The sequence below is a fragment of the Pseudonaja textilis genome, chromosome 10, assembly GCF_049901715.1.
Source record: "Pseudonaja textilis isolate UNSWEBS1 chromosome 10, rPseTex1.2, whole genome shotgun sequence".
In the NCBI taxonomy this organism is placed as follows: domain Eukaryota; kingdom Metazoa; phylum Chordata; class Lepidosauria; order Squamata; family Elapidae; genus Pseudonaja; species Pseudonaja textilis.
Genome location: NC_141999.1, coordinates 17269881 through 17294815, shown reverse-complemented (window position 1 = coordinate 17294815; position 24935 = coordinate 17269881). Strand labels below are relative to the sequence as shown.

At 45.2% G+C, this 24935-nt stretch overlaps 1 protein-coding gene across 1 annotated transcript in view; it reads right to left on the bottom strand.

The window, feature by feature from the left end:
• Positions 1 to 7269: 7269 nt before the first annotated feature.
• Positions 7270 to 24935, bottom strand: part of LOC113437671 (IgGFc-binding protein-like) — a 30382-nt gene continuing 12716 nt past the window's right edge. The window contains exons 6-13 of the mRNA XM_087939423.1: positions 22890 to 23463; positions 21540 to 21739; positions 20307 to 20445; positions 18350 to 18681; positions 15935 to 16505; positions 13965 to 14527; positions 12006 to 12531; positions 7270 to 7856 (exon numbers count right to left, since the gene is read on the bottom strand). Coding sequence (XP_087795549.1) covers positions 7270 to 7856; positions 12006 to 12531; positions 13965 to 14527; positions 15935 to 16505; positions 18350 to 18681; positions 20307 to 20445; positions 21540 to 21739; positions 22890 to 23463 — 3492 coding nt within the window. The remainder of the gene's footprint in view (positions 7857 to 12005; positions 12532 to 13964; positions 14528 to 15934; positions 16506 to 18349; positions 18682 to 20306; positions 20446 to 21539; positions 21740 to 22889; positions 23464 to 24935) is intronic.

Here is a 24935-nt window from a genome sequence, read left to right as displayed (position 1 = left end):
GTGTGTGTGTGTGTGTGTGTTTGTATGTGTGTGTGTGTGCACGCGTGCACGCCTCTATTCACACATTTGTAGCTTTTATTCTGCACACAAAGGATAAAAATGCGTTGAGGATTGAAAGGCAGCTCTTGAAATCAGAGCAAAAGACTGAATTCCATTTATGGAGTCCATCTACTTTGGCTGTTGTACAGCATGAGCACCGCCATCATTCATAAGAGTCGTTTGTGGCTCAGCTCTTTTATTGCTCTGCTATGAAACTGTTCCAAGGGCAATATAACCAGCAGAGTGTGGTATCCTTCCCTAAAATAGCAAATTCAGGTGGTGAGTTACGAGAGGAATCAAACCAAAACTGTGGTTGTTACATGCATGGAGAAATACAGAGTTGAAAATGCCTAGAGTGGAATAAACCCCCTCGGCTCTACTTCCAACCCCCCCCCACCCCCCACCCCATCAAAACAAATAAATAAATAAATCTGAATTAGCTCAAGCATGCTTAAGAGGAGTGAAGAAGGTTGGTGGCTCATCAATCAGTAAGCCAAGATAGACAGAGGGCTCATTAAATACAGTTTCCTGCCTTAACACCAGCACCGAAATCTTTTAAATTGCTCTGTGTTTTAACTCAGGGAATGCCTTTTAAAAAGTCAAGTTGGGTCTTATATATTTTAAAAAATAGGTAGACCTTTGATCATACCATGCTGGTTGGGTGGGTTTTGTTTTTGTTTTAAAAAAACTATACCTTCCAGACACCCCTGGCCAGGAGAGGATATGGGCAAAAGTGTTCAGATAAGGCCACCACAGTGTGATCCAATGCATTTACATTTCCAATATCTAAGGGCTGCCACAAAGAAGAGGGAGTCAAGCTATTCTCCAAAGCACCTGAAGGTAGGACAAGAAACAACAGGTGGAAACTAATCAAGGAGAGAAGCAACTTAGAACTAAGGAGGAATTTTCTGACAGTTAGAACAATTTATTAGTGGAACAAGTTGCCCCCAGAAGTTGTGGATGCTCCGACACTGGAAGTTTTTAAGAGGAGATTGGACAACCATTTGTCTGAAATGGTATATACAGTTTCCTGCTTAAGCAGGGGGCTGGACTAGAAGACCTTTAAGGTCCCTTTCAACTATGTTATTCTGTTATCTATTGCACATTTTAAAAAACACAGAGAAAGCTTCCACCAACCCATCATAGTTGACGCCTTAATTTTTTCCCATTATATCCATTTAAGGAAAATAGTTGATTTCTGGAAAAGAGAGTAATTCAAATAAAAAATTTTTTAAAAAACCTTCTCACCAGAGTGAGCCTCCCTTCAAACCAGCATCCACACTGTTCTGGAATCACACAGGCTACTCCGTTTGCCCATGTTCCCGCGTTGCACACGCAGCCTTCGACGCACGGATCCACACACACAAGATCTCTTGCACAGGTGCCCTTGCAGTTCCGAACACAAGGCTCGTAATGGCTTCCGGGCAGGCAATTCAGGGGAGCTGTGGAGCAGAGATCAATTATATGAGTAAGCGATTAATTCCACTTCTGTGAGGAAGCTACTAGAAGAGGTTTGAAGCCTCCTTTTCTACGGAGAGTACATGGGTCAGATCAGAAACCAAAAATGGGGAGGAATGAGTTTTTCCAGCTAACTCCTCCTAATTTGTGGCGACATAAAATCATCATCATCATCCCACTGTTTAGATTTCTCGGTTCTTATCTTCTTCACGAATCCCAGTTAGGAGGTATCTCTTAGACTATCACTTAGCCTGTGCATTTTGGACAGCTCCATCATTAAGGCCTGCTTAGTGCAAATCAACATTTCCCAACCTTGACAACTTGAAGATGCGTGGACTTCAATTACCATGATTTCCCAGGCAGCATGGCTGGCTGGAGAATCCTGGGAGTTGAAGTCCACGCATCCTCAAGTTGCCACGGTTGAGAAACACTGATCTAAATGTTGACACCATTCATGCAGAAAAAGCTGTTTGATCATTTCCTTCCAACCCCACCTCTGTCCCCTACTCCCATATCAATCAACTCAGAGTCTGTAGAGATCCAGGTCCTGGTTGTCCCAAAGGGGCTTTTTTCAGGAGGCAACTGGACTTTTTTGGTTTTTCTTTCGAAAACATTTCGCTTCTCATCCAAGAAGCTTCTTCGGCTCTGATTGGATGGTGAGGAAATGGAAGGATTTATATTCCTTGCAGACAGCCGGCCGTTTGCATTCTTTTAGAGAGTCATTGAGGCCACCTGGAGGTTTATCTGTGTCCTCAGAGTCACCTGAGTAGTTCCTGTAGTCTGCAATTTATAGTGGGGAATGAAAGGATTTATATTCCTTGCAGACAGACCCTGAGGACACAGATAAACAGGGGTGGGATTCAAATTTTTAACAACCGGTTCTGTGGGCATGGCTTAGGTGGTGGGTGTGGCTTGGTGGTCATGTGACTGGATGGGTGTGGCCAACCCTATATCACTCACATTGAGACACGCATCTCCTCGCCTGGCCTCTCATGACTGTGGGGATGCTGCAACAGTTGTAAGTGTGAAAAATGGTCATAAGTCACTTGTTTCAGTGCCATTGTAACTTTGAATGGTCACTCCACACAAGCAAAGTACCAGCAAAGGAGGAGAAAAAAACTCCAGTGAGACAGGAAGTCTAGTCCTGCCAAGAATGTAATAAGGGTCAATGGAGAAGCAGTTTCTGTAAGCAACACCAGAATGTTTCCTTCCTGCCTTCCTTACAGGATTAGGCCAGTAATTTCTTCTAACAACCAGTTCTCCCAACTGCTTAGAATGTTAATAACTGGTTCTAGAGAATAGGTGCAAACTGGAAGAATCCCACCCCTGCTGATAAACCTCCACCTGCTTCAACAACCCTCTAAAAGGATGCAAATGACCAGCTGCCTTCAAGGAATATAAATCCTTCCATTCCCCACTATCCTGTCAGAGCTGAAGAACCTTCTTGGATGAGGAGCAGAACATCTTCAAAAGAAAAAGAAAAACAAGGAAGTCCAGTTGCCTCCTGAAAAAGCACCTTTGGGACATTCAACTTAGAAATCTGCATTTAGGTGGAGTTCACAATGCCGTAGCTAACTTTAGTTTTTTGAATAAGTCATACAAGCATGCATAAACCATGACTTACATGCTACCCAGGCTGAATTCACCACTAGCCCTGGTAGAAGGGTTCCCATGGCAAGTAAAACCAGTCTGAACATGATCCAAAAAAGAAAGCATCCTTTGTTATGGATATGCAGTCCTAAAGCAGCAACTTGGATGGTGAATTATATTTTCCAAGAACTTTAAAGAGCAGGCATCCATGTACCTGAGTCTCGGAGCTTAGGGCTGTGGCGTGCAAAGTTGTCTCTTTATGCTTGGATGAATAGGATCATTAAATCCCCCAAGGAAATTAGCCTGAGAAAAAGGCTTCTCTTTGGTATGAACGGAAGCTGCCCTTTGGAAGCTATTAGCAAAACGCTTCTGGAGAGCCATATTTCCAACATTGCAAGTTCTGCTTTTTTTTTTTAAACACTTTTCCCATAATCTCACAGCTAGTTATAGAGAGCCAGTTTGGTGCAGTAGTTAATACATAAGGCTACAAACCAGGAGACCATGAGTTTTCAGTCCTGCCTTAGCCACAAACCCAGCTGGGTGATCTTGGCCCAGTCCAGAGGTGGTATTCAGCAGGTTCTGACCAGTTCTGGAGAATCGGTAGCGGAAATTTTGAGTAGTTCGGAGAACTGGCAAATCCCGCCTCTGACTGGCCCCACCCCCATCTATTCTCTGCCTCCCGAGTCCCAGCTGATTGGCTGGGTCTTCTTAGGTTGCCCTGCACAGGAGAACAGAGCTGGAAAGCAGGTTTGTGGGGTGGGGTGGGAATGGAGATTTTGCAGTATTCTTCCCCTGCCACACCCACCAAGCTACGCCCACCAGATCACACCCACAGAATCAGTAGTAAAAAAATTTGAATCCCACCACTGATACACCGGAACAAGAATGGACAAGTGATGAAACACACATCCTGGTGTAAACAGAGGTGGTGTTCATCAGGTTCTGACCAGTTCTGGAGAATCGGTAGTGGAAATTTTGAGTAGTTTGGAGAACTGGCAAATCCCACCTCTGACTGGCCCCACCCCCATCTATTCTCTGCCTCCTGAGTCCCAGCTGATCGGGTGGGTCTTCTTAGGTTGCCCTGCTCAGGAGAACGGAGCTGGAAAGCAGGTTAGTGGGGTGGAAGGGAACAGAGATTTTGCAGTAACCTTCCCCTGGAGTGGGAAGGGGATGGGATTTTGCAATAACTTTCCCCGGGAGTGGGGTGGGAATGGAGATTTCACAGTATTCTTCCCCTGCCACACCCACCAAGCCACACCCACCAAGCCACGCCCACAGAACCAGTGGTAAAAATATTTGAATCCCATCACTAGGCCAGTCTCTCTCTCTCTCTCTCTCTCTCTCTCTCTCTCTCTCTCTCTTCTCTCTCTCAACCCTAGGAAATAGGCAATGGCAAACCACTTCTGAAACACCCTGCCAAGAAAATGGCTGTTTGGCAGTATCCCGAAGCCGGCCTTGATTTGAAGGCACACAAACAAACCCGTGCATGTTGGTTTGCTTCTTCTTGTATTCTATGGCCATTTTTCAGCACCATGATTCACAGATTGCCCTCAAATCCCCCTTTTTTTTATTATCCCCACCCGACTCTCTCAATCCACATGGTCAAATTTCAGAGATAAACTACCAGGAAATTGACTTTAAAAAGTCCTCTCTTTATAGCAAAAGAAAAATAACAGTATTAGCCAGCTATACAAAGCTTCTCTAATCCCTATAACCCCTGGAACCATAAGTCTCATCTATCCAATGAAATGACCATGTTCTAAAGAGGGAACCAGCTCTCTACCACCATCTAGAAAGAGTGTAGAGAAGAGCAACTAGGATGATTAGGGGACTGGAGACTAAAACATATAAACAACAGTTACAGGAACTGGGCATGGCTAGTCTAGTGAAGAGAAGGACCAGGGGAGAGAGGATAGCAGTCTTCCAATATTTGAGGGGCCGCCACAGAGAGGAGGGGGTCAAGCTATTTTCTAAAGCACCTGAAGGCCAGACAAGGAATAATGGATGGAAACTCAACAAGGAGAGATTAAACCTAGAAATAAGGAGAAGCTTTCTGACAGTGAGACCAATCAACCAATGGAACAGAAGTTGCCTTCAGAAATTGTGGGAGCTTCATCCCTGGAGGCTTTCAAGAAGAGACTGGACTGCCATCTGTCAGAAATGGTGTAGGGTCTCCTGCTTGGGGTGGGGGGTGGGGTTGGACTAGATGACCTGCAAGTTCCCTTCCAACTCTGTAACTCTGCAAATTTACAGCTCTCCAAGGCTATATTCAACTGGTTACTGAATGGACTCATTTACAGGATTTATGCCAAATAATATCATAAATAAATCAATGGGCAGGGTTCATACAGCATTCTAAGCCTTGAAAATAAATCTGACTAAGTTGGAAAGTATCCGGATTATCATGCTGGGCAAAGTTGCCTCTTGGGTCTTTAGCAGGTCGGACTAAACATTAGGGGTAAACACTGCACGAAGACCCTCCATCTTGACTTACCACAAGGGGTGAATGGTCTCCATGCATCAATGGTGGCACCAGCCAGTTGACAAGCCGTAGCATAGGCCTGAAGGCTTTGGCAGAGCGATTCTGTCGCTCCATAACTGGAACACAGCCTGGCCACGCAGTACTTGAAGTAGTGATCTGGGTTAACGATGGCGTGACATCTACTGAATGGACCTGGGACAGCTGGGATCAACCCACAAAACTCTTTGCTTTGGAATTTTGCTTCCATAGTGTTGTCACACTCAGAGCATTTCTCCTTGCAGGTTTCCAAGCATCTGCCACCTGCAATTTTCCAAAAGTTTCCAAATTCGGTCAAATCTTGGGCTGGCTTCCCTCCAGGCAAGAAGAATTCGTCATTCTCGTCCTTGTTGAAGTTGCCACAAAGCCCCTTCAAGAGGCCCTGGTAGGAACCAGATACAGATACTGCCACCCAATCGCTGTGGTCATAAAAAACCCGCAGGCCAAAATTGTTACGAAGTAGCACAACTTTCCCCTCTTGTCTCACCGAGACGTCTCCAAAGTCAGCTGGCAAGGGAAGACGTTCTCCATTGACCTGTGCAACGAGATGCAAGAAACAAGATTGAATCTGATGTATTTCTTTGCATTTTTGTCTGTTAATAAATGTCAGAGGAATGAATGATCTGCAGGTTTTGTTTTTTTACTTTTTACAACCCTGTAGTCCTCATTCGGGGTTGACTGGATGGAGCTATGAGTTTACTAGCCGGATTCCCTTCCTGACGCTTAAGTGGAGTTCACAGCAGATATTTTTTTCTTTGTGCCCAAGGAGGGAAACATCTGCCTCTACCTAGGATTGAACTCCCAACCTTCAAGAGATAGAAGGTGAACATCTTCATCACTAGGCCACCACACCACTCGAATGAATGAACTACAGATCGTCCTTGACAAATGACAACAATTGAGTCCACAATTTATGTTGCTAAGTGAGAAATTTGTTAAGTGAGTTTTGCCTTATTTTATGACCTTGGGGAATCAAGCCAGGATGGGTAAAACAAATCTCTGTTTATAACAGGGATGTGCTAGCTTCTGAAACATGCGTGTGGAGAGCTTTGCTTGAAAGAAAGCTTGCACAAAGCACCCATTTAGGACGTTTGGTGACACAGTGTGCTATTCTCCCCTCCCTCCCACGCACATGTGTCTAAAAGGGGAGGTGTTTTGGCATGTCACTTCGTTCCAGATTGTTCCAAGGACTCATCCAGCGTGCCAGGAGCCAGAAGAAGTCCCAGAAACACAAGAAACACAAGAGAGAGGTGGTCTACTGGGGAGGAGAGGGCCTTGATCCTCTTCATGGGCTGCAGCTGTGACAACTGGATAAGAGGATGGACATGCGTATGGGCAAGTGCTGGCAACAAAGCTTGGAAATATTTCTATTGTTCCTCTCTGAGTTTGGCATCCTTCCCAGTATGTGTTCTGATATCTGTGGACATCTTCCAGCCCTTATCTTGCCTGGTTTATGTTGTGTTTTACGCTTTATAATTTAAACAGCGTTTCCTCCTTCTTGTAACTGCTTGGGTAGGAGTCTTTTGTCTCCAGGCAAGGATATTTGGAGCCTGGAAGCAAAGTGAAGGAATAAAAGGTGCTTCACCTGTTTTTTGTGACTGTGTTTATTTTGGATCCCACCCTGGGTCATCACAACACCCCTGGTCTAAGTGCTAGTGCTGTTGCTATTGGGTGTGGAAAAGACTCACCAAAATTTCCCCGGCCTTGCCTCTTTGAAAAACGACACTGTATTCAGAAACCTGGATCTTGACTTCTTCAATGCCAGTGAATCCAGCTGAGAGGACAACGGAGAACTTGTGCCTCTCGTCACTTTGGGCGAGGATGTAGGAGCAAAGAACCGGCAGCGAATATTGCACGCCATCAAAGGTGACATAATTCCAACCGTCCAGCACATAGCAGGTGCCTGGTTCCCTGGGGAAACAAACTGAGACGTCATTCACCACTTTGCAGGCGTCCTCGTCGGAGCAGAAGTCGTGACACTGAACTGTTCCATCATCCATGCATCGGCACTGTTTCCGGCAGAAAACGTTGGAGAAGAATTCCTCTCCTTTCTTGTAGTATATGCCCTCAAACTCACAGACGCATTCCTGGAGTGGTACGCACAGGTTCCCATTCAAGATGAAGCCCGGTCTACAGATGCAACCTTCGCCGCAAGGCGCCTTGCACGTAAGCGGAAGCTGTGGGTTTTCACAGGTAGCAGCACAGCGGGTCCCACAGAGTTCGTACTGAGAGTTCGCTGGGCAGTATTGAGCTAGTGAAGGAAAAATAAAGAGAGGATTAAGAAAAGTTCCAGAAAGGTTGAGCTGTCATGGTGTCCACAGCAGAACAGCAAGCTACTCTACAGGTAGTCCTCAACTTACAACCACAATTGAGGCCAAAATTCCTGCTGCGAAGCAAAAAAGGGAATTTTGCTCCATTGTACGACCTTTCTTACCACCAGGCTTGTTGTGGGAAAGATGCTGACATTGAAAAACGCTTAGAGAGGGATATAAAGCACTGCAAAGTGGTATATAAGTCTAAGTCAGGGGTGTCAAATTTGATTTCATTATGGACCACATAAGGGTTGCATCTGACCACGGAGGTTTGGCCAGAGTGGGCATGGCCAGCATGGCGTCACTCATGTCAGGGGGCACCTGTGGGGCCCTGGGCACTCTGCCAGCAAAAACAGGCTCCCGAGCTCCAATGGCAGCAACTGTGAAAGGGATCTTGGAGTCTTAGTGGACAACCAGCTAAATAGGAGCCAGCAGTGTGCAGCAGCAGCCAAAAAAGCCAATGCAATCCTAAGTTGTATTAACAGAGGGATACAATTAAGATCAAGGGAGGTACTAATACCTCTCTCAGTAAGACCACACCTAGAGTCCTGCATCCAGTTTTGTTCACCTCATTATAAAAAAGATGTTGAGACTCTAGAAATATTACAGAGAAGAGCAACCAAGATGATGACGGGACTAGAGACTAAAACATACCAAGAATGGTTACAGGAACTGGGCTTGGCTAGTCTAGTGAAGAGAAGGACCAGGGGAGACATGATAGTGGTCTTCCAATATTTGAGGGGCTGCCACAGAGAGAAGAGGGGGTCAAGCTATTTTCTAAAACACCCGAAGGCCAGACAAGGAATAATGGATGGAAACTGAACAAGGAGAGATTTAACCTGGAAATAAGGAGGAACTTTCTGACAGTGAGAACAATCAACCAATGGAACAGGAGTTGCCCTCGGAAGTTGTGGGAGCGCCATCACTTGAGACTTTCAAGAAGAGATTGGGCTGCCATTTGTCAGAAATGATGTAGGGTCTCCCGCTTGGGTGGGGGCTTGGACTAGATGACCTAGAAGGTCCCTTCCAACTCTGAATATCTGTTATCAGTCATTCAAGCAAAATACTATGCTTGTTAAATTGGTTACCATGGTTGTTAAGTGAAATGGGCTTCCCTATTGACGCTGCTTGTGAAAAGATTACAAAAGCAGATAAGATGAACCTGGGACACTGCAACCGTCATAAATATGAGTTGGTCACCAAGCGTCCAAATTTTGATCATGTGACCATGGGGGGAGGGGTGGCTGCAACAGTCATAAGTGGGAAAAACAGTCATGTTTTTTCAGTGCAGTTGTAACTTTGACCGGTCACTAAATGAGCTGTTACAAGTCGAGGATTACCTGTAATCATGGCTTAGATCCTTCTGATGTTATTCTAGTTTTGGTTCAGTTTCAAACGAGGCCACATGTTGTCGGGGACTACCTATATTAGATGAACCTAGGTTCTTCCAAGCAATGTCAACAGCAAAATTATAAATGGATTATGTACAGCAGATGCAGAGAAATGAGGTGGAAAGAAATATTCTTCATTTTGTGACAGGGAATTAAATGTGAAGTCTGGAAGCTACAGCCATAGGCAGCTCCTGGATCAACATTTAATCCAGCATAGATGAGGTGGTTAAATTGGAAAGAGAGAAGACTCTTCCATCAAGCATTGTAGGAGGGATTAATGTTGGCAGAAGATTAATTAATCATATTCCTTGCCACTATGAGATAGTTTTGTATTATAAGTCTCATAAATATGTTGAAAGAACAGGAAGATCACCTGCAGCTTTAGCTACTCCGCTTGCGGTTCACTGATGAACAGAAATATCGCAAAAATAATCTTTGGCACAACTGTAGTTATCATAACTGCTAGGTCACGTGATCAGGATATATAGCAGCCACAAGCCAATTCAGCTGAAATGCACCAGCTGCATTAACTATTGAATTTTCTCAAGGCACTTTAACTCAAAAGAGATAACTGTGAGAGGGATCTTGGAGTCCTAGTGGACAGTTACTTAAACATGAGCCAGCAGTGTGCAGAGGGATAGATCGCACAAACGGTTAGTACCACTTTATAATGATGTGATAAGATCATGCTTTGAATATTGCATCCACTTTTGGTCACCGTGATATAAAAAAAGATGTTGGGACTCTAGAAAAAGTGCAGAGAAGAGCAACAAAGATGAAAAGGGACTGGAGGCCAAAACATATGAAGAAAGGTTGCAGGAATTGGGTATGTCTAGTTTGATGAAAAGAAGGATTGGGGATGACATGATAGCAGTGTTCCAATATCTCAGCGGCTGCCACAAAGAAGAGGGGGTCAACCCAGTGGTGGTATTCTACCGGTTCAGCCAGGGGTGGGATTCAAATTTTTAACAACTGGTTCTGTGGGCGTGGCTTAGGTGGTGGACATGGCTTGGTGGTCATGTTATTGGTTGGGTGTGGCCAACTCAATATCATTCACATCGAGGCACGCATCTCCTTGCCTGGCCTCTCATGACTGTGGGGATGCTGCAACAGTCATAAGTGTGAAAAATGGTCATAAGTCACCTTTTTCAATGCCATTGTAACTTTGAATGGTCACTCCACACAAGCAAAGTACCAGCAAAGGAGGGGAAAAAAACTCCAGAGAAGTTCTTGAGACAGGAAGTCTAGTCCTGCCAAGAATGTAATTAGGGTTAACGGAGAGGCATTTTCTGTAAGCAACACCAGAATGTTTCCTTCCTGCCTTCCTTACAGGATTAGGCCAGTAATTTCTTCTAACAACCAGTTCTCCGAATTGCTTAGAATGTTAACAAGTGGTTCTGGTGAATAGGTGCGAACTGGTAGAATCCCACCCCTGGGTTCAGCCCAGTTTGGACAAACCGGTAGTAAAAGAAATGCTACTGTTAGGCCAAACCAGTAGTAAAAAAAAAACACCTACTGGTTTGGCTGAACCGGTGATGATCAGCTGTTCCAATGATCAGCTGTGCCAGGATCCCCCTCGCTGTCTTACTGCTTTGCCCAGGAAGCAAACAGGGGCTAAGGGGGTTCTGCATGGGCCTCCCTTGCTCCATTTTTTGCCTCCTGGGCCTCAGGGAAGCCTCCTGGGAGCAAAAACAGGTTCCCAGGAATCTTCCCTGAGGCCCAGGAGGCAAAAAACAGAGCGCGGAGAGAGGGTGCTGCACCCAAAATAAAAGAAGAAGCCACGCTCACCCAGCCACAGGGCCACACCCACCTAGCCACTCCCACAGGACCGGTAGTAAAAATATTTGTATCCCACCCCTGGGTCAACCTATTCTCCAAAGCACTTGAGGGCAGGCAAGAAGCAATGGGTGGAAACTAATCAAGGAGAGAAGCAACCTGGAATTAAGGAGAAATTGGGTATATCTAGTTTAATGAAAAGAAGGACTTGGGGGTGACAGGATAGCACTGTTCCAATATTTAAGGGGCTGCCACAAAGAAGAGGAAGTCAAGCTATTCTCCAAAGCAGCTGAAGGCAGGACAAGAAGCAATGGGGGGAAACTAATCACGGACAGAAGCAACCTAGAACTAAGGAGAAGTTTCCTTGACAGTGAGAACAATTAATCAGTGAAACGACTCACCTCCAGAAGTTGTGGGTGCTCTAATGCTGGATGTTTTTAAGAAGAGATTGGACAGCCACTTGTTTGAAATGGTATAAAGTCTCCTGCTTAAGCGTGGGCTGGACTAGAAGACCTCCAAGGCACTTTCCAACTCTATTGTTCTGTTATTCAAGTGCTCTCTCTTTGACTCACCCTCTCTACCCCCAATCCTTCAATGTAGTAGCAATTGAGATCCTGTAGAGGGCGCACACAGCATTCTGCTGTGCCTAATACTTATATGGGCCTCTTTGCATGGTCTCACTCCCTGTCTCAGGTTGGTAAGTTCCGTACCTGGTAGAGTGATCTCACCTTACTAACATCACCACTATTCTTAAGGATTGGGAGGGGATTCAACTATCCTGATGCTACTACATCTATGTTGCCTTTTGCTACTTGTAGAAAACTATATAAAAAGGAATAAACACTACGTGAGTAGTCAGACATCTTGGCACCCTGCATAACGACTGGTCTTTGAAATCTATCACTTCAAGTTCAGACTTACGGCAGAAGGTATCCGTCCTCCAGTTCTGTAAAGGGATACTTCTGGCCTGACAGGCTGCTACGTAAGTGGCAATAACATCACACCAAACATTCTTCTGTCCCCGAAGTTCACAGGTCTTTCTGATACACTCATCAAAGAAAGGTGCAACTGGAATGGTCTCATAGCAAGAAGCGAAGGGACCGTTTGGCCGGTTCAACAACCCACAGAATGAATCTTGTTGATAGCTTTCTAGTTCAGTGGATGAGCAGGGAGGGCACTTCGGGGAACAGCTCGGAGAGCATCCTACAAACCAGTTTTCCCCATATTCTTGCATCGTCTCATCAGCCAAGTTTCCATTGGCGTTTCCACACAGTCCACACAGATGTCCTGCAAAGCTTGAGGGCACGGTTGTTTCAATGTTGAGATTTTCCTTGAAGAGTTTGACCACCAGGCCAAACTGTGTGTCAATGACAAATTGGTGCCCGTCAGAATGAACCTTAATTTTCTCCTCATAGTTGAATGGCAGATTTACTGGCTCGCCATCCACCTGAATAAAAGAGAGTATTTAGTTTTGTTCCTTTTCCAATTAAACTGAACCAGACCCCCCAAATTCCCAGCTCTTTTTAGTGCTGGAGAAAAGAAATGTTTGGAAATAGAATCTAAACAAAGGTAGGTATTTTGGGAAGCAGGAGAAACAGGTATTTGAAAGCTGACCTTTTAAGATTTTCTGCTTTCCCCATAATGAATGCACTTTAACTAATCAATGTAGTTCAGTAACAAATTCACCATAAATTACACAGGTTGAAAAAAACCCAGCCTTTCTTGCTGCAGAACCAGAACACTTTTAAACTTAAGATTGCATATATTTCTAAACAACACTAAAACGCCCTCTGCCATTAAATATGGGTAGATACGTAATTGCCTGAAGATCACACGTGCCTCTGCAGATTAAGTATTGTAGTCCCCAGTGGGCCCATTTGGATCGTATTGCTGAAATTCAATACTGTAAAATAGTAATATTCAGCAGCATAATATGTGACCCATTTTTAAAGAATGAAAACCCCAAATAAGCATGTTAATATTCTGGGTGGATCAATAAACCACTTTTCTGTTATTAAAAAAAAAAACAACTACACTCAAACCACCATTAAAAAAAAATCAGCTGTGCCTATTGGGGGAACTCATATTATAACCATGCTATTCAAACCCACCCCCCCAAAAATCAAATAATGGTGGTGGTACTACTACTACTACTACTACTACTACTACTACTGTTGTTGTTGTTGTTGTTGTTATTGCAGCACTACTACTGCAAAATTTGTAAAAACCTGACAAGGGCAGTAAATGTTCTGTTTAATTATTATGTAAATTTTTACCCTGGCGTTGTTTGGTATCGAAGGTCTACTGAATTAACCATTTTTCCTAGATCTACACCAGGGGTGTCAAACTCAAAGCCTGTGGGACAGATCCAGCCTGTGGAGTGCTTATATCTGACCCACGGAGCCACCCTGGAAACAGCGCAAGCTCCGTTTTCACTGCAATGGCCTCCTGAAACTCCCTGCCGGAGAAAACGGAGCTCAGGAGGACCTCCCGAGCTCCATTTTTGGCTGCAACGGCCTCCTGCAACTCTCGGCCGGAGAAAACGGAGCTCAGGAGGACCTCCCGAGTTCCATTTTTGCTGGAAGAGTGCTTGAGCTACTACAGGCACCCCCCCAACATGAGTGACATTGAGCTGGCCATGCCCACCCCGCTCCCCTGAGGTCAAACACAACCCTGATGTGACCCTCAATGAAATCAAGTTTGACACCCCTGATCTACACCATATGTTGATCAGAAATTAATCCGATGGTCTGGTTTAACAGAAAACCAGAAAAGAAACACTATCCAAGGTTGAAAGAAACCTATATTAGCTTGCCATGCAAATGCAACAGTTAGATCTTAAACTGACTTGTTTCAACCTATTGAGTAAAGAGAGCTTACCTGCACCTGGTCGGTACGGACAACAATGCTCTTTCCGTACACTTTTAATATAACTGCACGGCCTTCAGGAGCTACGTTGTTCTGAGCCGAGAGGTCAAACGGTATGAGATCAGGCCTGGGAAGGCAGACTTTAGACAGTTGGTAAATGCAGCGGCCCTCAAACCTATAGCCATAGCCATCAAAGGTGGTGTACTGGTAGTTTCCTGCAGAGATACAGGTGGAGGCGCTAGAGTAGCACCCTTGGACTCCGTTGACTTGTTTGCACTGCTCCCCAGTTTGACAAGCAGCTAGGGAACACACCACGGCCCCAAACCTGGAATCACATTTGCAGCGCAATGTGCAGTCCTTGTTCCAGAATTCCTCTTCGGGTTTATAGTAGACGCCTTTGTGCGTGCAACCACAGCTTTCAATGGGCACACATTTGTCGACGCTAAGGATGTAGCCGTCGTTACACTGGCAGGTTTCCACACATTCCAATGTGCAAGGCGTGTTGCGGGAGGAACATGTGGCTGGACACCTACTTCCACACTGCACATAGTGGCTATTTTCAGGACAAGGGAGAGCTGTGAAAGGAAATAACTGTTAAGTAGCCATAGCAATAGCGCTTAGACTTATATACCACTTCACAGTGCTTTACAGCCCTCTCTAAGCAGTTTACAGGGTCAGCCTATGGCCCCCAACAATCTGGCTCCTCATTTGACCCACCTGGGAAGGACGAAAGGCTGAGTCAACCTTGAGTCTGGTGAAATTTGAACTGCCAAATTACAGGCAGCCGGCAGTCAGCAACAGTAGCCTGCAGTACTGAACTCTAACCACTGGGCCACCACAGTTCAGAGTAACTATGATTTCCCCATTCTCTAAACTCCATGTAAGCAACATTTTATACATTTTCCATACTTTGGGGCAGTTATTTTCATGAGCCTTTATGCTCTTCTACATTGATCCATACCCATCTATGCCCCTAAAATCTGGGATTTCCTACTTTCCAACGATTGCTCTCATCATCCCTGTTAAGATCTCTTATTTAAGAAAATGCAGGTAGTCCTTGACTTACAACAGATCATTTAGTGACCGTTCAAAGTTTCAGTGGCACTGGGGGAAAAAGTGACTTATGATTGCTTTTTCACATGACCATTGCAGCATCCGTATGATCAAAATTCAGACACTTTGCAACTGACTCAGACTTATGAAGGTTGCTGTGTCCCAGGGTCATGCAACCATCTGACAAGCAAAATCAAGGCAGAAGTCAGATTCACTTAACAATTGCAGTGATTCGCTTAACAACTGGGGCAAAAAGGGGCAAAACTCACCTAACAAATGTCTCACTTAATAACAGGGCTCAGTTGTCGTCGTAAGTCAAGGACTACCCATATTTCTTCTACAAGTAGAACAAAATTTGCTTAACTATGTTGTCCATTTGTCTGGAATGGTATAGGGTTTCCTGCTTGAGCAAGGGATGGACTAAAAGACCTCCAAGGTCCCTTCCAACCAGAGGTGGTATTCAGCAGGTTCTGACCAGTTCTGGAGAACTGGTAGCGGATATTTTGAGTAGTTCGGAGAACTGGCAAATCCCACCTCTGACTGGCCCCGCCCCCATCTATTCTCCTCCTCCTGAGTCCCAAATGATTGGCTGGGTCTTCTTTGGTTGCCCTGCACAGGAGAACAGAGCTGGAAAGCAGGTTAGTGGAGTCGAGAGGAAATGGGGATTTTGTAGTATCCTTCCCCTGCCACACCCACGAAGCCACACACACCAAGCCACGCCCACAGAACCAGTAGTAAAAGTTTTTGAATCCCACCTTTGCTTCCAACTCTTCTGTTACTCATTGAACTCGATTATATATTTTTTAATTTACTTTTGTTTTTTGCTCCTTGCTTACGTCATGTTGTTCTTGCGCTAGCTTTAATTGTTAGTAGGGATATTAGACATCAAGCTAGGACACTGTTGGGTAGACCCAACATTCAACACTTACGGCAATTGATGGGGGTTCTCCAGTCACCAACTCGGACTCCTTTCGTATGGCAAGCTTCAGCATAAGAGTTCACAGCTTGGCACAGGATGCCATGGTCTCCTCCGTTCATACAAACATCCAAAGCACAGTTGTCTAGGATAATGCTGGGATCCAGAACAGCATGGCAATCCTGGAAGGGTCCATTTGAGACAGAGACTATCCCACAATACCCGTCTGTTTTGTATTTGGCCAGCTGCTGTTGATCACAGGTAGGGCATTTTCCGCTGCACTCATGGAAACAAAGGGGATCCCCATCTTCCACTTTCCAGGAAGTAGCCCAGGTGATCACATTGGGCATCAGGAAATCCTCTGGGCTTCTCAACTCATCCCCTGGCAGCTGATTGAAGTTACCGCAAAGTCCCCCGGTGTTTCCATAATAGCTGCTAGACAGGTGGGCGTCTACTTTCCAGTTCCAGTCATAGGTCAACAGTAGACCAAAGTCGCTCTGCAGGTTGGCAAAGTTGCCACTGGAGAAGATCCGGATTTTACCTCCCAGAAGAGTTATGGGAAGGTTGAAGGTCACACCATTAACCTGTGTCAGGGGGGTTAGAAAAGAAATTTGCAAGTAAGTGTGCTTTTAGGAAGCAAGAAGGGAGAGGCAAACCAGTTTGAGTTGGATGTTGGATTTCCCAGTCGGCAAAGTAAGAATAAGACAGACTGCAAGAAAGACACAGCACTCAATTACCTCATGAAAAGCATTATAGTCCTTGACTTAAAGCCACAATTAAGCCCAAAATTTGTGTTGCTAAGGGAGACCAGTTGTTAAGTGAATTCTGCTCCACTTTGTGACCTTCCTTGCCATGGTTGCTCAGCGAATCACTGCAACTGTTCATTTAATAACTCAATTGTTAAGTGAATCTGGCTTCCCCACTGACTTTGCCTGTCGCAAAATGGTCGCAAAATGGGATTGCATGACTCTGGGACACTTGCAACCGTCATAAATATGAATCAGTTGCCAAGCATCACATGACCATGGGGATGCTGCAACGGTCATAAGTCATTTTTTTCCAGTGCCATTGTAACTTTAAATGGTTACTAAATGAACTATTGTAAGTCAAGGACTTCCTGTAGTTAAAAGTGACAATTAAGACGTTGGAAACATTTTCCTCCCAGTGGTGGGATGCTGCCAGTTCAGACCGATTCTATCGTACTGGTAGCTCCAACAATCAGCTGGCCCCACCCCTGCCTTATCCTGTCCTATATTTCCACGATTTTCAGCTCAGCTGATTCGCACAGCACAGTGGATTCCCGTGGCTCAGCTGTTTTACTTACTGGGGCTGCCCTAGAAGGTAAGCTGTTTTGGGTCTTGAAATTGGTGTGATTTAAATGCTGCACGCTCTCATAGAACTGGTGGTGGGATTCAATTTTTTTTTTACTACCGGTTCAATGGGTGTGGTTTGATGAGTGTGGCTTGGTGAGCGTGGCAGGGGAAGGATACTGCAAAATCTCCGTTCCCACTGTCATGCCCCTGTCGGAGTCTGAATCCGAGGAGAAAGACAAACAACTGACAGGGGGTGGGAATGTGGTTCCGTTGGCTGTGGAGGAAACTGGGGAAGGGCTAAGTCTGTTTGGGCAGAGCAGGGAAGAGGTAGAACAAGGAAGAGGTAGTTCAGAGGAAGATCTAGGCCCACCCCCTCTTCATCCTAGGGCATGCAGGGAGGAACAGAGCAGACAGCAACATGGGTTGCGTGGCTTACGGGGGAGGAAAGGGCCCTGATTTCCTTCATTAGCCACAGATGGGAGTGAGAGTTTAAAAGGGATGCAAGCTGAATGTGGTGTCTGCTGGGAACAAACGTGAGTTTTATCTTATGTCGACTTTGGTTATCTGCGTTCCTGACATCCTCCCAACCGGGTTGAATTACTACCGAATGGAATTCCTTCTCTTGCCCTGCTGGACTAATTACCTCATCTTGCCTTGATTGGACTTATAGTTACACTTTTTCTTGACCACATTTTGGACTTGATTCTCTGCAGCCAAAGGCTGTTCCTGGGAGAGGTTTTCTCCAGCCAGAAGGTAACCAGGACACTGGGGGCAAAGTTGGAGCTAATAAAGGGACTCCTACTGATTATCTGACTGTGTTGCCTTTGTGCCACGCCCCAGGTCATCACACACCCCGCACTCCAGGGGGAAGGTTACCACCGGTTCTCCGAACAATTCAAAATTTCCACTACCGGTTCTCCAGAACTGGTCAGAACCTGCTGAATCCCACCTCTGAATCCCACCACTCTTTCCTTCTATCTATTTGATTGGGAACTGCCCAGAGGTGGATAAAAGATGGATAGCTATGTGAATCTTTTAAAGAAATAAGATAGGGATGGAAGTACAAAGTGAACGTTCAAAATAGCGATTGATTAAAAAAAAAAAATTGCTCTTACCCGGACTCTGCCATTTTCTTGTTTATGGATGCTGATGACTTGCTCATACACACGTAAGCTAACAAGTTTGACATAGGAGACCGCTTTGTTGTCCCCTCGGTTTTCGTTCTTTACCACCACGGAGAAGGGTACAAGGCTTTGATCAACGCCCGTCGACTGAACGAGCACATAGGAACAAGTGCCTTGGAAATCATAGCTGTAGCCATCAAAGGTATGACAATGGGGGTCCCCCCAGCACCAACAGTGCCCTGTATAATCCGGGACGCAAACAGCCTGTCCATCCTTAACCTGACATGTCTCCTTGGGACGGCAAAGCTTAACTTTGCAAGGATCTGCGGGGAAAACAGAAAGGCAGAAGATAGAATCACGGAATCATGGAAGGGTCTTCTACTATTCCAACCTCTTGCTCAAGATACGAGACCTTATTTCATCCCAGTCAAATGGTTCTCCAGTCTATTTTTGAAAACTTCCAGTGATTGAGTACCTACAACTCAGGTAGGCAAACTATTCCACTAACGCATTGTTCTCGCTGTCGGAAAAATTCTCCTTCCTTCTAGGTTGGATAATAATAAGGAGCTTCCACATTTTACTTCTGGTACTTTGGAGAATAGGTCCATCCTTTCTTCTCAGCCCTTCAAGTACTGGAAGAGAGCTATCGTGTCCTATTCACACACACACACACACACACACACACACACACACACACACACCGCAATTTTTCTCTCTGATAGGCTACAGAAAGTAAAAACTAAGTCTAGAAAAGGATCAGTATAAGAGCCACAGTGGTGCAGTGGTTAGAATGCAGTATTGCAGGCTACCTCTGCTCACCTTGCCAGAAATTCGATTCCCTTCAATCCTGATCGGCTCAAGTTTGACGCAGCCTCCTATCCTTCCAAGATCAGTAAATGAGGAGCCAGATTGTTGGGGGCAAGAGGCTGACTCTGTAAACCGCTTAGAGAGGGCTGTAAAGCACCATGAAGCGGTATATAAGTCTAAGTGCTGTCGCTATTGCTATCGGTATGTCTTGAAATGTACACCTCTGCAGCTGACACAACATGCTTAATCTGCTTTCACAAGTAACCCATTTTCTAGGTTATATTGAAGCATAAACTAGCCTGGGTCCAAATAATCAGGGCCTGCACCCCATGTGAAACCACACACACACACACACACACACACAAATCTACCACGCATTAAAACTGTCAGGTTCCAAGTAATGCAATCATTATAAAATGCACTCAGATGCATTGTACTTCCCCAAAGAACTATTTTATTTAATTACCCCATCTTGGTACTAACTGGTGGAAAGCCAGTACTGAAAGTTTCCCAGCTTTCCACATCACTATGACTAGAATTTTCTCATTTTTCGAAAACAATATGTCACATTTGTCCAATCAGGATATGAAATAGTTTCCTGTCGACTTTCTTCCTCCTTCCTCTGGCTGAGCAGCCATTGGAATGCAGCTGATTCATCGCCCAGCTATATTGTTTTGGCTGGAGCTCCGTCCATCTCAGTTCCCCCCACTTCCAGTTTTCAAGTGTGTCAAACTGAATTCACCATCAAACTAAATTGAGGCTGGACACTAACCAGGTTTAGCATGTTGAGCTATACCTATAGCCATTATGTTAGTTAGTGACTTGGCTAATCAGCACATTGAACAAATACATGCTAAGTAGATGTTGTGTTAGACCTATGGATAAAATCTTCACATAAATCTTCACTATAAATGCTCAGAAAGGCATTCTGAGAAATAGAAAGAATTAAAGTCCCTCCCGTAGCAGTTACTGAAATTGAAATGCATGCATTTCACGCAACACTGCATTCAGTTTCAGTCTATACCCACAGGATCATTGCCTGAACCACTGGTTACTCCCAAGACATCCTGATGGATGTAAAATCATATCTTTCTTTCCTCATCCATCAAGGGCTCAACAGTGAGGTGGTATCACCCCTTACCTATGTTCTGGCACTGCATAACTCCATCTTTTGTCACACAGTCTTCATTGGCGGCACAAGCGTGGTCTTCACAGAAGAATCCTTCCGGAGTGCAGACACATTTCTCCTTGCAATTATTTTGCAAGGTGGGCACATTAGGCTGACCGTTGGGGAAAAACAACCACAGGTAAGAGAAAAGGATCCAAAACCACACACGCACACACACAAAAAACCCCAATCGCATTGGGAGAAAGTTATCTGCAGCGAGGCAAACCTCATTCAGGAGGAGCTAGGTTCACGTACTTCTGCAATACTTCCACCAGCTTTGTGGAAGAAGCAAAACTTATTTAGAAACTGCTCCACAGCAACCTGGAAGGTTCCTAAAGTAGCAGGTCCTCATTGGTTCCTGGAAATGCTGTTTGCCCTGAAGCTGCAGTTCCTTAATGGGTTGAGGGAGAGGAATGGAATCCCAGATCATCTGAGATACGTATTAAGAATCCATAAGAGGGATGGGATTAGAACAGAGAATAACTGAGTTGGAAGTTTAACCCTCTGCCCTAGAAGGAGATCCTAGACCACTTCAGACCGAAGTGGCTGTCCAGTCTCTTCTTAAAAGCCTCTAGATTGGATTGGATCTAAGCAATTAGAGCCACTTGTCTCATGGGTTTTTTAATGAAATGTTATCATACAGTTTTCCCTTCCACTACATTAATTTACAATGGAGCCATTCATAAAAGGACAACAATCCCCTGAAGACACCTTGAATGGTTTGCTTTTGCTGTGAAGTTCTTCTGTACCATCTAAAACAACTTACCAGCTCCTGGTTTAATTCATCCATAGGACCATCACACAGCGAGCGACAAACATCAAGAGATTAATAAAACAGGGAACAGGAACGGACTAATTAAGGAGTACAGTAATTCTCCTGTAAGATTGAGCTGCACTTAACAGGAAGCTGTAATAAGTAGTTACCAAACGAAATTAGCTTCTGATTACAACCACGGTAACAGTCTACCAAAGATAGGCTACCACTGCATCAAATTGGGAAGGTGGGAGGGAAACCTCCAAAAATTGGACTAAAAAAAGAAGAAGACACAAGGCCTACAATGAATTAATGATGTCATCTTGATTCCCGCTGAAAAGCAAGTAACCAGCAAGATAATGCTAGACTAAATGTCTAATACAGACGTGATTTTTCACAGGTCCCTCAGAGAAACAAACGAAGGTCCAATATTTCCTTCCTTTTCAACCTACCGGATAGTATACGTTGTTTTCAAAGCAGCCACACTCATCCAAGGGGATGCATTTGAGGCCGTCTGAGAAGAAGCCATCATCACACTGACAACCTTCAACACAGGTCTCCGGACACGGAAGGTGATCTGTAAGCCCAGCACAGGTGACTTCACAGATATTAGAACAGGTGGTGTAATGGCTATTGGCTGGGCAGGTTATTGCTGCAGAAGAAGAGACAAGAGGAACCAATCAGCTGAAGCCTGCATTGAGAGATTTTTTGCTGGGGCTACTGGCAGTCCTAATTAAAGGAGTCTTTGAGTTCACTTTGTCCTGTTTGGGTAGCTGGGTCAGAACAACAGAGAAAACTCTCTTTGCTACCATCTAGTGGTAACTTGGATGCTTGCAAGTCAATATATAGCAATGCTACCAGTTCAATCAGGTTCATTGAAGGCATAGGAGTAAACAGACGGTGGTTCTTGGTGGGACGGCCCCATGCTGGAGACTCCAAGTTAGTCTCCTCCTTTGCCTTCTCTACATTTACCCCAATGATTATTGCAGAGGTAACAGACAGCAATCTTTCCTATCTGGGAATGCAAGGTGTGATAGTAGCCAAAGCAACAAACCCCCTTGGGCCATGGCCAGATGAAGAGGAAGGGATGTTTAAGTGCTGATTACCTTCCAATTATCTACTTAATTCTCTTTCTCTCTTTAGGGGTTCTTAATTAAGGCTGCGTGAAGCATCCGAGATTCTATTTATAGGCAATGTGGTCAAATCATCATCAGAGCTAACAATTGAATACAGCAAATAAAATTAAGCACCTTTGAAGATCTGGTGGACTTTTATCTATGTGAGCTTGTACTCTGATCAGAGCAACTCTTCAGACTGCACTGGCTCTTTAATTTTGCACCAACCTTTGGAACCAAATCACAGAATCCTAGCTAGGATTCACACAGCCCCTCAGTCTTTCTAGTACGGACATTCCCAGAGGGGGTAGTCAGCAGGTTCTGATCGGTTCTGGAGAACTGGTAGTGGAAACTTTGAGTAGTTTGGAATACCAACTGTGACTGGCCCCACCCCTATCTATTCGCTGCCTCCCAAGTCCCAGCTGATTGGCTGGATCTTCTTTGTTTGCCCTGCACAGGAGTATGGAGCTGGAAAGCAGGTTAGTGGGGTGGGGAGGGAATGGGGATTTTACAGTATCCTTCCCCTGCCATGCCCACTAAGCCACGCCCACCAAGCCACGCCATGCAATGCCATGCCCAGCAAGCCACGGCCATAGAGCTGGTAGCAAAAAAATTTGAATCTCACCACTGGACATCCTCCTTTTCAACCTACAGTCCAATTAGTAATGTTTCTTGATTGCTACTCACGACAGAATTCTGGGCTCCTCCAAGGCTGGATGGTGACCTTGGCTCCTTGGCAGGCTGCCACATAGCTCTGGATGCTCTGACATAAGATTTGTCTGTCCCCACCGCCAATGCACAAATCGAGGACGCAATGGTTTAGATAGGCCGTGGGATCTACAACCCCATGGCACGAGCTGAAAGGCCCATCGGTGGCTGTAAGGATCCCACAGAATGAGCGTTGCTTAAAAAACTCTTCCTTCGCCTCCGTGCAAATCGGGCAATTCTCCCCAAAGCACCCATCTGTGCAGGAGATGCCAGGGGTCTGGATTTTCCAGGCAGCAGTGAACACAGCCACATCGGAGACCACTGTGCCATCTGGTAGCTGAAGATCATCTTGCGGCCGTCCGTTGTAGTTGCCACATAAGCCACCCAGCTGATCCTTGTAGTTGTTGGGAACAGTGATTCTCACGTTGTAGGAGAGGTCAAAGATCACCGTAACACCAAAGAAAGCCTCGATCACCTGATAAAAGCCATGCTGATAGATTCGAAGCTTGCCATCCAAAAGGTTTACGGGGAGGCGACGGAGTACGCCATTTACCTGCCAGAATAAAATTATATCTTTGTGAGAAAAAAAGGAGGAGGAAAGAAAAGATGAAGATGAAATGAAGATGGAAGGGGGGAAGGGGAAGGGGAAGGGGAAGAAGGGAAGGGGAAGAGAAGGAAGAAGAAGAAGAAGAAGAAGAAGAAGGAAGAAGAAGAAGAAGAAGAAGAAGAAGAAGAAGAAGAAGAAGAAGAAGAAGAAGAAGAAGAAGAAGAAGAAGAAGAAGAAGAAGAAGAAGAAGAAGAAGAAGAAGAAGAAGAAGAAGAAGAGGAGGAGAGGAGGAGGAGGGGAGGGGAGAGGAGGAGGAGGAGGAGGAGGAGGAGGAGGAGGAGGAGGAGGAGGAAGGATTGATACATCACTGAAAACCTCCCAAATACCTTCAAAAGTCCAGAAGATATAGTGGTGTTGTTGTTTTTTTAAACAAAAGGCCATGTTTCTGTTGCAGCAACTATTTTAATCTGCCCAGCCATTTCTCTTATCCCTCCCACCCACCCCAGATGGAGAGAAATGAATTAAGAAAAAGTCAACTGTGATACCGTTGGGAATTTATCACATTGAGAAACTCTATCTGATAAATGTGATGGTGAGGACACAACAGGTGAGGGTCACATCAGATATGGGTCTTGTGATAGGTCAGCTGTGGGTCAACAGAGAGGGTTTGATGATGGGTCCTGCAATGGGGGGGTCACGCCAGGTGAGGGTCATTGGGAGATGAAGTGCTGGTTGGTGGGGGAGGGGAGCATTGTGCAGGTTGGTTGTGGGTCAGTGCTGGCTTTGGTTGGCTGCGAAATTGATTTGAGTTGCCTTTGGAAAAACATCTTTGGAACTACCATGACCTGGAAAATGGAGAATATCCATATACGTTTTGAGACCTTTCATTCGATGGTAGGATTAAAAAAAGAAAAAAAACCTACTGGTTCTGTGGGCGTGGCTTGATGGGCGTGGCATGGCTTGGTGTGTGGGGGTTGGTGGGCGTGGCAGGGGAAGGATACTGTAAAATCTCCATTCCCACTCCACGGGAAAGATACCCTCCCCACCCCACTAACCTGCTTTCCAGCTCCGTTCTCCTGTGCAGGGCAACCAAAGAAGACCCAGCTGATCAGCTGAGACTTGGGATACAGAGAATAGGTGGGGGCAGGGCCAGTCACAGGTGGTATTTGCTGGCTCTCTGAACTACTCAACATTTCTCCTACCAGTTCTCTACAACTGGTCAGAACCTCCTGAATGCCACCTCTGCTTTCATTCGCACAGAATGGGACACTGGACACTTACTCTGTAAGTCACCTAAGTAATTACATCTAATATTTAGAATAACAGAGTTGGAAGGGACCTTGTAGGTCATCTAGTCCAACCCACTGCTCGAACAGGAGTTCCTTTGCCATTTCTGACAGATGGCTATCCTGTCTCTTCTGGAAAGCTTCCAGCGGTGAAGATTATTCTACATGGGTTTGATTTTCCCCAGCGGAGAG